Genomic DNA, 13,158 nt, shown 5'->3' on the forward strand with positions numbered 1-13,158 from the left:
TTGCAACGGGGCCAATCGGGACCGGGGCCAATTGCAACGTGGCCAATCGGGACCGTGGTCAATTGCAACGTGGCCAATCGGGATCGTGGTCAATTGCAACGTGGTCAAACGGGACAGTGGTCAATTGCAACGTGGTCAATCGGGACCGTGGTCAATTGTAACGTGGTCAAACGGGACCGTGGTCAATTGCGACCGTGGTCAATTGCAATGTGGTCAATCGGGACCGTGGTCAATTGAAACGTGGTCATACACAACGTGGTCGATATTAACGTGGTCAATCGAGATATTAACGTGGCCAAACAGGTGCCACTCAAGTCAATGTGTCTTTATCTAACTTGTTTGTTTTTCCCCATTGTTAACGCTAAGCGAGAGAGAGATATCATGACTCTTTTGATATGTCTGCACTCTAATATTTAGCACAGCGTGTCCTTAGGAATGGCGCAGTCTAATATATAAGTCTATGGTGTTTACGAAGAAGCACTCGGAGTCACAGTATAACCAATAGGGGCACTCTCTGTCGGCACCTTTGATCTGAGCGTTCTCACTTTTCCGCCATGTTTTTATAAGCGCCAACAGTGTATCAACTGCTAAAAGTGCCTGAACTCTTTTCAGGATCGTATCCAGGAAATACTGTGGTATAACCACAGTATAACCAGTAGGGGCACTCGTTCTTTTGTTTCACGTTCGCGCCGATCCGTACTGCGCATCCGACATGTTTTTATAATGTCCAATCACAGGATTATTGTACGTGTGTTAGTGCAAAGTCGGTGTGACATTGAAAAATTCGCAGTGTTGACGAATAACGCGTAAATACTTTTATACGTTGGAGCAAGTAATTACATTAATTACTTTTATTAAAACAATTTTTTCATAGGCCATTTCTATTTACAATAAATAATGTATGCCAGTTCGGATGCGCCTTTCCTGGATACGATCCTGAAAAGGGTTCAGGCACTTTTAGCAGTTGATACACTGTTGGCGCTTATAAAAACATGGCGGAAAAGTGAGAACGCCCAGATCAAAGGTGCCGACAGAGAGTGCCCCTACTGGTTATACAGTGGCATGGAGAATGTATAAGGAGACCGAACTGCTCGTAATCAGAATGGGCCGACGTTTGAGCCAGCCAGTCGTTCTGAAAAGAGATTACTGGGAGCACTGTCATCAACTAACTCCATTCGCATTCGTACATGACACATGGTTGTCATATGCATGAAGCTTTCATGGTTATATAATATACGTCCGATCTGTAAATAAGATGAGGAGATGGATTGTGTATGGCTGATGGCAGACAACTATCCGTAAGCGCTTAAGACTGACGTAGCCGTAGACTTAAGGTAAGGCAGAGAAAAACATCAGCCGCAAGGAACACGTGTTTCACGGCTTACGTTTTTCTCTGCCTTACCTTAAGGCCCGGTCTACAATGAGTCGTTAGTCGTTAGTCAGAAGTCGCAACTATGTTGATCCTTTTCCTTTGTGGGTGGAAGAAAAAGGACCGACATTCCGACTTCTGACTAACGATACTAACAACTCATTGTAGACCGGGCGTGTGTCTACGACTACGTCAGTCGGATAGTTGTCTGCCATCAGCCTATCTCTGAAACTTGTGGAGATTACAAAAGTGAGCGAATTCACAGATTGAAATTATAAATATTCACTCACTTTTGTAATTTTCGTAAGTTTCAGAAATTGAGCCCCAGATAACAACAGTTATACGCTGTATCTACGAGATCAAGATCGGTAAACTCATGGGCGAATCCTTACCCAGGTAGAACACAAAATCATAAAAGCGCTTACGGACTTCTGTAAGCCGTAAACTTAAGGTAAGACAGAGAAAAACTTAAGTCCGTAAGCGCTTACGGATGGTTGTCTGCCATCAGCCTTAATCGCGTAAGACGACGCCAGTGCTATAAGTGGCAAAATTTTGATTCACTGCGTGGCAAAAATGTCGGCCCACGTTCGGTGACGTGATCCAGACCTAATTCGGTCTCCTTATACATTCTCCATGTACAGTGGTTATATTGTGATAGTCATTTCTCGCTTCTGACATCACAATTCAACATGACTGCAGTGAGAGTACCCAGGAACTTTATTAAAACTATATAGATTAACCAAATTTTGTTTGTTTCAGAATAGCAACAAGGAGTGAGAGAAGCTGCAAAGTCGATTTTAAAAATACTGACTACGAAATTCAATAATGACTTCCGATTTCCGTTATACAAAAGACGTTCTTCATCGTCTTTCGCCGGAACAAAGACTATTCTACGAAAAAAATGGATATTTAGTATTTCCTCGTCTCATATCGCAAGATATAATAAATATATGTCACCAAAGGTATATCTAACTTCAAGAATTTTTTATTATTTGTAAATTTAAGAGATAAAACGTATCAAAACGTATAACGCTTCCGCCGATAAAGAAATCATGAAAACCGCTTCCAATTTTTCTCGAAAACGGTTTTACAGAATGACGAAATGTTTACAGTAGACGTCTGATTAATAGAGGAACAAAGTAGTACTCCGCGTTTTTCCTAATTTTGAAAAAATTTTACAGGTTTATGTATCACGCAAAATCTGTAATTTTTTTCGCAATCAGGAAAAACGTGATCAACCACTTTGTTACTCTATTAATCAGACGTAGACTGTAAAAATTTGAAATTATTCTGTAAAGCCATTTTCAAGAAAAATTAGAAGCGATTTTCGTGATTTCTTTAGTGACGGAAACACGTGACACGTCGCCTTAATGAATAAACGTGAAATTTTAGGAAACTAGTGATATTATTTAATGGCTCGTCCAGTTGGCTGTTTATTTATTCGTATAGCTTTTGTTTATAACGAGCGCTTTTCTTCTTGTCATATATCCAGTTTGTAAATGTGAGCACATCAAGCTTACATTGCAATGTCATTTTCTTTGGAGTGTTTCCTGAAGAGCTAATTGCTGGAAAGCTAGCTTTGTAGGTGCGGTGAATTTATACGGATCAGTGCCAGATCTACACATAAGCTAGATAAGCTGCAGCTTAGGATTTTCCATTTTAAGGGTTTTTTCGACTCACAATCAGTATAGAAAAGATTTAAAAAATATATTTTTGTTATTATGAATTATTTTCCGTCAATTATTTTTGGTCATCCAGTTAGGAAGCTCACTAGTTGGGAAAACATAGGGTAAGCTTCTGAAAAATCATAATATAATATAAGGGTCACAAAATCGTAGATTCAGCCCTGCTTTTGACCACCGTAATTTTTGTAAACCGTACAAAATGATATATTTATTCAATATATGTACATACTTGCGGGTATTAAAAAGCCTTCAAACTGTAAATTGCTGCAAAGACATTAACCGAAATAATCTTGTGGACGATCCATACTACGAGTAACTTGGTAATCCAGCAGTGTTATTGAAATGTTCGATGTTTCGGTAAATTTGCTGACTGATATTAACGCGCGCGCAAATTCCCCGACCGGCTATAATGTCACAGATGACCGATTATTCAATATCTGGAATGTCGGCATACAATAAATTGCAGATATGAATTTCGTTTTTTATGGACATCGATCACGCGCACGAGTTTCAATCACGGATAATCGCGTCTCAATATTTTTTGCACGTCGAAAAAAAATGATCAAAGGCTCTCTATCTTAAAATAACTATACACCCAACAAAATTGTGTACTCTAATAAAACCTCCTTTTTTCAGATTTGACGAAATCGTGGAAGGGAAGACGTCGCGGGATGGAATAATAGTGATGTACGATGTGAAGGACAGAAAATCAGTAAATAAAATACAGGAAATACACACGGACCCGGTGTTCCGTCGTTACATGGAGCACGAGAAGATACTCGATATAGTCGAGTGTTTCACGGGACCGAACATTTTGGCGATTCATAGTATGCTCATCGCGAAGCCGCCCGACGTTGGATTTGGAACCTCGAGGTGACCCTTAAGAAAAATGTCGAAGTATAAAGCCAACGGTACACGATACTATTTTTCCTGCTTATGTGAACCAATAAGAATACAGAGTTTGGGTCAGGTGACTTAAGGCTAAGTTCTGATTGGCTCTTGTGAGCAATTCAGTAAGAAAAATAGTATCGCGTGCCGTTGGCTTTATCCAGTAAACACCATCGATACATAAAATAGACCGTTGCGCTCGACGAACACACACACACACACATGCGCGAGAGAGAGAGATATAGGGGCTACTGTGTGTACCTCTCTCTCTATAGCATATGTGTTGAGCCCAATGTCCACGATGCTAGAACTTGGTCCAAGTTCTAGCATCGTGGACATTGGCCTTCAGCTCGTCGCCTGCAACACTCAGGGTCGGTGTTCCACTCTTTCAATAAATTAACTAATAGTTAAATCACATACATATATTGTCTTTGTTTTTTCGAATTCAACAAAGATAGACACATAATTAAACTATTAGTTAGTTTACCAAGAGGTTGGAAAAACCAACCCTCAGTCCATTTATATGTCGATGGTAAACACCAATCAACAGTTATAACATCACAATATGTTGTAATATGTTGTTCCCACTCAACAATATAAATATAATGTAACAAGTTGTACATGACAGTTACATTGTCGAGTATAAAATATTGATGTTACGTAACTGTTAGTTGGTGTATACTGGATAATAACGTTATTTGATAAGAATATTCGGTACGCGGATGAAAAGACTTTCTTACGTGACTTATTCTGTTAGACACCCGCCGCATCAAGATCTATACTACTTCCCGTTGCGACCAGCCGATCATATAGTAGCTGCGTGGACAGCCATGGAACCCTGCGATAGCGAAAACGGATGCCTCTACGTAGCACCTGGAACACACGCTTTGGGGACCATGTTCCCGCATGATTATCCTCCGAAGTCTGAGGGAGAAGTGAACAAGTTTTATCATGGCATACACGTAAAATATCTCTATAGTTTACCCTCTTACTAAGATGCTAGTTCTGCATATCATTTTTTAAATTAATATATTCTATTGTTATGAAGCAATTGCCTGCGTTACTGAACCACTGGGTGAATCTGGAGATGCAACCTGGCGACACGGTGTTCTTCCATCCATTGCTCATTCACGGGTCTGGCGTTAACAAATCCCAGAGAACAAGACGGGCAATTTCCTGTCATTACGCAGCTACTGATTGCAATATTGTCGATGTACGTAAACAAATAATTGCTAGTCTTCACAAATAAGTAACTAGTTATCACAAATAAGTACCAAAACCGCGAGTCTGACAAATATAGCAAATAAAATATGTTCATATGTCTGCAATAGGACGATCCGCGTCAGGACACCATCAGGGGTGAGATTTTGGAATTATTGAAGAAAAGATATCCCAACATGGAAATAACATACGCAGACCTCTGGCGCTTTAAATCCTCGCTCGTACGTGGCCTTCGATCTTCTTTTTAAAAATACTTAAAGATCAAACTATTGATTATATCTATGTCAAGATGGCTATATTATTTCACGATAAAAATAATTAGATAACGCTAGCATAAGACCGATGCAAATAATGGTGTAGGATTGAATAAATAAGGGTAGTATTTGGGAGAGGGATAGGCAAGTAACGTCACCACAGAAGAAGAAGTAACGACAACGGCGAGATTGTCGCCGTTATTATTTAATGAGTTGATATTACGTCGATGTCGTTGCGAGTTATAACAGTACTTCGCGAGGGGATCCTTGTAAGTGTTCTCGTGTCGCACACTGGAGCTCGAGGTGCGACAACTGGCTAGACAAAACTGAAAGCGATCCGGATTGCGAATAGGTGTTTTCCCTACGTCTTTTTGTATTTTAGCAGAGCCCGACAGCAAGTCCTTTCGACTTCTTATTTGCTAAAATGAATTTATATCTTAATAAAATAATTATTTTATTTTAGATATATAGATATACCTTTATATGATTTAGAATCTAAGCTTTAGATAGTTTTAAGAGGGGAAGAGAGAGAGAGAGAGAGAGAGAGAGAGAGAGAGAGAGAGAGAGAGAGAGAGGGGAAGAACAAAATAATTTTGTAGAATCAATAAAAACTTACCTTGTCAGGGTGCAGACAGCAGGAAACGCAATACTCGTAAATGGTACAGCACCCTTGGGAATTGCACGTTTTGCAGCTATAGCTTTCTCTCCTACCCATAAACAGGGACTCTTCATTTTTTGGAGTCTGTCTCTGCTCTATCGTACAACATCCATTCGCTAGAACTTCGTGTCTCGAACATACAACACCATGATCATCAACTATCAAACCTCTTCCCTGATAAAAAAAAGATATACATTTATAAATATGTATAACCCAAATCATAAAAATGTCTTATATCAAATATATTCTCAAAACTGACATAATTTTGTATACATATTGTTAGAATGAACTTGGAAACACCGTTGCTACTGTATATACAGGGTTTGTCAAAAGTGTGGAAACCCTTAAGGGGGAATACCTACCTAGAAGCGCGAAAAAAAGGCAATTTTTGTGAATGTTTTTAAGGAAACCTATATGAATTATGGTATTGGTATTTTTTCTACATGAAAGTACACACTTTAAAGACTATGTTAAATTTTTTTATTAAAAAATATTCAATATTGGCGGAGTATTCTTGGGTTCTGTCGACTGTCGCAAAAAAAGGTCCTCCGCGGTGACCACTCCCATTTCATCTGTAATCATCAGAATAAAAAAATCAAAAAGATTATTAAAGTTGACACTATAATTTAGACTTTGACGTAGGGATTTTTGAAAATATCGATTTTAGACTAAATGGCGGGCGTTTGAATTTAAGATAGCGATTTTCAGGGAAAAATTCGGGTTTATTTTGCCGATAAAAAACTAAGTCACTTAAAAAAATCCTACGACAAAGACTAGATAATTATGTATAGAATAACCACTATAAATTTCAAGTTGATCGGTTCAGTGGTTGCCGAGATATTTTGGCCACCGATTTTTAAAACATAGTTTCGAGAAAAACGCGTTTGAAAATTGAGCAATGAATAAATCGCGAAATTTTTCAACTTACATAGAATCATCGATTCCAGGTCTATAATACAAGTCCTCCACCTTGCTTGGAATCCCCATATCATCTAAATTTTGTTGACGACGCCGTAATCGTCCTTCTTTCGATGTTTCCTGCGCCCGCAACTCGGCTTGCACTATGCGGCGGTCATCTTCGCATGCTGCGTACAAGTGCGCATTCCGTCCTACTGAAATCCCCATGACATTCATTACTTGTAGAAGTGATCTGACTCCATTGTTGAATGTACAAGTTGCTAATAATGCAGCAATCTCGACAATTGTGGCCCCGCTGTGTGTTATTTTTGGAGCAATTTTCCAGACTAATTGATTGTAACTTTCGTTACTGTTCTGTGTATAACCACCAACACAGCGCTCCAATAATTTGTCCGCACTTAGATCTTGATAGATCGGTCTAATGGCTTTCAACACAATTTCTGGTAACGCCGAATAGTCATGTTTAAAATCACTGAGTGTTCCTGCAGCTTTTGATTTTTGCCACTTGCACCACGATTCGGCGCCTTCAGGGCAATATCCATGTTGAGGGTTATCATCTGTTGAGCTGTAGTGGTAAAAAGTTGCCCATATTGCTTTTTTCATATCGTCCTTACAATCACTATGTCTTCGAATAGCTAAGCCATAGTAGACGGTTAGTTTGTCTATCAACTTAGCAGTCAATTTGTTATTTCCACCGATATCACGATTTTTTTCTTTACATTCGCGAAGGCGTGTTTCCATGCGCTTTTGGACATGACCTACGCACTCTTTTTTTGTAATTTCACAGTCATCCCCGTACGGTTTCGAATTTATTATTCCAGTATACGTTTTCGAATCGCCATCACCGATGTAGTTAACATATTTCACTTCATGTTTTTCGATAGATCTTGAAAATAAGTCCTTCATGCCATCGACTTTCATCTTGCCTGAAGAGCCTTCATGATTCGACTTGCAATTCTCTTCGTGCGTAGCTTTCCATTCATTGTACTGCTCGGTATTGATGTGCTTACTCCAGTATGTGCATGAAGAGCAAAAACTAGACTTCACAATAAAATCTACAACTTTCCCTGTGAAGTGACCAATCAAAGCCACAACTCCGAACAAAGTAAACCCGCGTTTTCGCCAGGTGCCGTCACCTGAAACAGTCAGTTCTTTATCATTACTGCTAGGATTATGTTTCTTTATTTCTTCTTGTTCTTCTTTGATAGCTTGTTTCAACAATAGATCACAAACACTTAAAGCAGCAGCATGAATGTTCTTCACTATTATATCGTACGTCGACTGTTGAACCGGCGGTGGCAAAATCCATAATTCCACAAAATTTCATTGCTCCATTCAAACCAATCCCCAATAAACGCATTGCAAAATGGAATCTTTGATTTATTTCGTAAGCTGTTTTTATGTAAGGACACGAAGGTATTAAAGTCGGCTCACACGACGAACACGAAACTAAAATTTTGAATCCAAGCCCTCGGATGCTTTCTGCTGCAAATTTCACATCACCTCCACACGTTTTACACTTCACGCATTCTGACAAGGCAGAAAACACCGTAAAGAAGTTCAAAATTCGATATCCGATGCTTGATTCTTCTGGCACTGGAATGTCTTGTGCAGTCTTTAATTTTTTGGCACTGGTACTGGCGTCCAATTCCACTCTTTCTGCTTCGTATCGATTTGCGGGCCGTAATCTTTTTTTTATGCGATTTTTCCGAAAATTCTCAGATTTACGAGAGTCTCGAGAACCTTTTTTCTTATCCATTTTTTCCCCGAATGTTTTATTCCAAAACGAAAACTTTCGACACAACGCACGGTTACGCGAACGACAAGCTACTGACGATACTCCACAAATTTCTCGTAGATCACCAGGCAGATAGGAAATATACGTTACAGAAAAGAATTAAAAACCCGAGCACTCTTCACAAACAATAGAAACAGGTCTAAACGTGATACAGAAAGGGGCCCGACTGGCAGCTACCTGCGTATGACCCGACCTCTGTGTGGCGCGGCGCGTACACAACAAAGGGATGCCACTCTATCAGCTATAACTTTGTTATTTTTTCGAATTTTTGTTTGAAATTTTCAATAGACATTCTTAGGGTGCGTTCCGAATTAGCTATATTTCTAGTTACAAAGTTGGTACCACTGTAACTAACTTGCGTAGGTTCCGTAATGCATCAGCTGAGTTCGTTTCTTGTGTTTAATGTAAGAGAATAAATTTAATTAATAATATGTCTAATACAATTAATCCCAAATTTATAAATTGGACATATATTGTGAGGCCGAGAAGAAAATGTTTACTTTCGTGGTTTCGAGAGAAACTTGTTTGCGGGCTGAAGGCAGTGGGTGGGCTAAAAATGGTTTTCATTATTTTCAATACTTGTTTATTAGACTAACTAATATTTAGACTAACTAATATTAGACTAACTAAACAAGTATTGAAAATAATGAATTAAAACTATTTTTAGTTTACTTACTGCTTTTAGCTTGCAAATAAGTTTCTTTCGAAACTACGAAAGTAAACATTTTCTTTTCGGTTTCAAAATATATATCCAATTTATATTTGGGATTAATTGTATTAGACATATTATTAATTAAATTTATTCTCTTACATTAAACACAAGAAACGAACTCAGCTGATACATTACGGAACCTACGCAAGTTAGTTACAGCGGTACCAACTTTGTAACTGGAAATATAGCTAATTCGGAACGCACCCTTAAGACCTCAAGTTTTAAGAAAATGCAAAAATTGAAAAAGCGATTTTTTCGAACTCTCTAGGTAGATATTCCCCCTTAAATAATTTTCGTAAAAATGAAAATATCAAAAACGATAAAACACATTTTGATTTTTCAAAAAAACTCTTTTGACATGGATACCGATATCCCCCCTTTCCAGGTACGCGGAGGTAAAAGGGGGGTTGAAATTTTAAATAGGACCCCCTATTTTTTTATTGCATATTCTTATAGCTTCCCTAGTAAAAATTTACATTAGAAACAGTCGGAAACAGATAGAACTTATATACGACATCTAACAGCTTCTAACGGAATGCTGTCCGATCTAACTGCAAGCTTCATGAGAAGATTCAATACCTATCCGTTTCTATAAGCAGCGCTGTTGTATCTGCAAATGCAGACAGAAAATGTAATAGCGTATATCTGCATATAATGGAAATCTATCGGCATATCAGTATCTATAAACTTTTGCAATAGAAAATCCTGTCCGTTTCTGTCTGCATCTTGTACGCATCGGATGCTGACGGTATATCTATCCGCAATTGCGGATACCGTATCTATCTGCGTCTGTATGCAAATGTCGACCTCTAGGAATCTGTTTGCAATTATTAATACAATTCGTATCGGTTTCTGTCCGCATCCTGTACTTACTCGTTGCAATCGATACGTAGACGTAATTGCTGATAGAAAATCGCATTGCCTCTGTACGTATTGAATTTGTCTAAAATTACAATTACAATTACAAATAACAAGTGCAACTGTACCCAGTTATTAAAGGTTAATCAGCACTATTTTCAAAACTATAGTCTATTTCTGATAATTGTGGTAATTTTTAAGAATAAATAAAGCATTTTTGTATAATTTTTATGTTCATATATAATATAGACAATGTGCGTTCAGGAACAACTCAAATATGAATCACGAGACGCGGTAGTGTAACGCGCCAAGTATAAGATAGCTAGAACCACGCGCGCGACACCGCCGTGTAAGTTTACGCGAGTACGCGAGTTGACGGGCCCTCAGATTTTCGGTTCTCAACAACGGCTGATCCAACGAACTTCTAATTGCACTCAATCGATAGATTGGGTTCGATTTGTCTTCCGTAAGAAATTGATAGAATACGTATACGCATTTGCAGTAAGCAACGGATAGAACGAACGTCACTGTTACGAACAAATGCAGATAGATAAGTATATCCTGTCTGATTCCGCAGTTAGATGCGGATAGACATTCAAAACTGACTGCGTATAGGAACGGATAGGATTCGTAATTATGTCTGCACATAGATTCGGATAAGTTCCATTCCATTAGGAATCAGTTAGATGTAGTTAGCCTTTCCCTACCGTTTTTACGTACATAATCTTATAGGTTCTGCAACATTTTTCATCTGCTTCTATCCGTAATTGTAGGACCAATAACGCATAGTAGAGCAGTCAGAAACAGATAGAATCCACGTTCTATCCGTTTCTAACAGAATTTTTACCAGGGAGGTATCCTAACTCCACAACTGTCAGATTTTAACAATTTATAGCTATCTTATTAGTGCCAAGCGACGATTTTAACTTGCAGATTTGTGTTTTACTGGCCAAAATACACGATGCTGTGAATTTTTATCACAAACGGAGAGTGAGAGGCTCTCCTTCAGTATTACCAGGCGCTATTATTGGCCTTTGACTCCTTCATAAGATGCGTAAAGGTTTTTCATTATAAAATTTGTCAAAAAAAATCAGTAAACAGTGAACAACATGTAACTGTAGCATGTTAATTACAGGTTGACTTGTATTCAACAGTCAACATGTTAATACGAACACTTACTTGAACAGAATTACGACAAGTCTGAGTAGAAGCGTCGCTTTCATTTAAATTAGATGCATCCATATTTCCAGCATTATCATTGACTGCTTGATCAAGTTCCACCTGCCACAGCGGAGACTTATCAGTCACTCTTAACTCTTCTAGCGCGTTATCATCAAGTATCAAGTCTTCATTATTATCATTAATCATCATGGGATCCATATCGAGATCACTTGCGATCGCGTTCAGATTTTGCGGCCCTTTCTGTAAAAATAGCGAAGCCTTCTGTGATAAGTCATGGAGACAATACGACGTAGAGTCGTGTAATTTTCTACGTAATCTGACCTCGGCAATATAAATGTACCTGCCTTTTCACTTCGGAGCAACGAAAAGGCACAATACGTCAGCGACAGGGCGAAAATGAGTCCAAGAACGAGACGTCGTCTGAGCAATCGGACTAGACTCGTGCAGCTTGGCATCCTTCCTGCGTTCCGCTTATATGCTCCTCCTCACCAAAACCGTTTCGAATTTGTCAGGCATGGTACTTGTGGGACGATTATAGTCCCATAGCAGGGGATGCCGTGCGCGACTGCAAGGTAGATTTGCGATGGGGACATGCGATCACAAATTCGCAGAGATCGATGCGACTAAGAGGTTACGTTTACTCTGAAGGTTCGTGGAGCATTACTGCCGAGGGCTCGCGCACCATGGGCCTCATTGCCACGAGGACGAGCAGCAATCGAACAGCTTCTGTGGATAACTGTCTCGTTAATCGAACGTATTTTTGTTAATTACGAGCGAAAGAAGCGTGCAATCAGGGCAGCGTACCACTCAGTACCACTTCTTCTTCTTCTAGATATGGCACTCGGCTCCAAGTTTGTGGAAGCCGACACGACCACGTCGACCCAATAGTCTAGGTGCGCAGTCCGGATTCATAGCCAGTGAGGACGCTCGTGGCGACCTCTTTGAGTGAGGTATCTAAGAAGCTGGTTCAAATATCCAATTTGGCGCCCCTAAAGGCAGCCAGGAAGAGTCTGCAGGGCTTTGGGGAAGGATCAGTTAGAACAGGGAAAACGTTATCGTCGTTCAGGCTCTCTGAGGAACCGTTGTTGGTTAGGAAATCAAGTAAGTGAGACATGTTGGTTTGGTAAATTGTGCAATTGAAAATGACATATATATAGTTATATATAGTTACATATATTAGTATATATATAGTTATTCTTGAAAGTGTGCAAATTAGAAATTTGCACATTGCTTCCTCATAGAGGAACGTTTAGGAGCGAAATCTAATTTTGCACGATGTTTCTGGAAAGTGTGCAAATTAGAAATTTGCACCTTGCTTCCTCATCTTTGAAGCGTGCAAATTGGAAATTTGCAAAATTTCTTCCACATCATTAAAGTAGGCAAATTAGATATTTGCACATTGCTTCAATGGTTATGGCATCCTCAAAGATGAAGTATTATGAGAGAAATCTAACTTTACTACGAAGTTTCTTGAAAGTATTCAAATTATTCGTATTTTGCTCTTAAAGCTTCCTCTATCAGGAAGCCATGTGCCAATTTCTAATTTGCACACTTTACATTAATTTAATTTTTTCTAATTACAAATTTGCAGATTGCTTCCATTGTTATGGCTTCC

At 39.0% G+C, this 13,158-nt stretch overlaps 3 protein-coding genes across 14 annotated transcripts in view; 1 reads left to right on the forward strand and 2 right to left on the reverse strand.

The window, feature by feature from the left end:
• Nucleotides 1–5,552, forward strand: part of LOC105558527 (phytanoyl-CoA dioxygenase, peroxisomal-like) — a 96,857-nt gene extending 91,305 nt beyond the window's left edge. For 5 of the 10 annotated variants that reach the window (XM_012006242.1, XM_012006246.1, XM_012006249.1 and 2 more), the window contains 5 exons: nt 2,129–2,331; nt 3,691–3,927; nt 4,700–4,904; nt 4,991–5,155; nt 5,274–5,552. In XM_012006242.1, coding sequence (XP_011861632.1) covers nt 2,195–2,331; nt 3,691–3,927; nt 4,700–4,904; nt 4,991–5,155; nt 5,274–5,411 — 882 coding nt within the window. In that variant the 5' untranslated portion in view covers nt 2,129–2,194 and the 3' untranslated portion in view covers nt 5,412–5,552. Of the gene's footprint in view, nt 1–1,043; nt 1,299–1,677; nt 1,766–1,798; nt 1,821–1,982; nt 2,068–2,128; nt 2,332–3,690; nt 3,928–4,699; nt 4,905–4,990; nt 5,156–5,273 lie in introns of those variants that run through there. The other 5 variants (XM_012006243.1, XM_012006248.1, XM_012006251.1 and 2 more) reach the window with 5 other exon arrangements.
• LOC105558525 (UPF0454 protein C12orf49 homolog) lies at nt 5,442–12,449 on the reverse strand. 3 transcript variants are annotated; one of them, XM_012006239.1, is made up of 6 exons: nt 12,348–12,449; nt 12,179–12,269; nt 11,888–12,108; nt 11,541–11,783; nt 6,034–6,249; nt 5,442–5,836 (listed from the first exon to the last, which is right to left on the reverse strand). In XM_012006239.1, exons 3-6 carry the CDS (start codon nt 11,996–11,998, stop codon nt 5,492–5,494), a joined length of 915 nt encoding a protein of 304 aa, XP_011861629.1. In that variant the 5' UTR covers nt 11,999–12,108; nt 12,179–12,269; nt 12,348–12,449; the 3' UTR covers nt 5,442–5,491. The 3 variants fall into 3 exon arrangements, with proteins under 3 accessions (XP_011861629.1, XP_011861631.1, XP_011861630.1); XM_012006241.1 differs by lacking the exons at nt 12,179–12,269; nt 12,348–12,449 and having other exon boundaries at nt 11,884–11,966; XM_012006240.1 differs by lacking the exons at nt 12,179–12,269; nt 12,348–12,449 and having other exon boundaries at nt 11,865–11,947.
• Nucleotides 6,539–7,933, reverse strand: LOC105558524. Its single transcript, XM_012006238.1, has 2 exons — nt 7,004–7,933; nt 6,539–6,647 (listed from the first exon to the last, which is right to left on the reverse strand). The coding sequence occupies exons 1-2, from the start codon at nt 7,912–7,914 to the stop codon at nt 6,644–6,646; spliced, it is 915 nt and encodes a 304-aa protein (XP_011861628.1). The 5' UTR covers nt 7,915–7,933; the 3' UTR covers nt 6,539–6,643.
• Nucleotides 12,450–13,158: the final 709 nt, after the last annotated feature.

The sequence above is a fragment of the Vollenhovia emeryi genome, unplaced genomic scaffold (assembly GCF_000949405.1).
Source record: "Vollenhovia emeryi isolate VEMERY1.0 unplaced genomic scaffold, V.emery_V1.0 DF939336.1, whole genome shotgun sequence".
In the NCBI taxonomy this organism is placed as follows: domain Eukaryota; kingdom Metazoa; phylum Arthropoda; class Insecta; order Hymenoptera; family Formicidae; genus Vollenhovia; species Vollenhovia emeryi.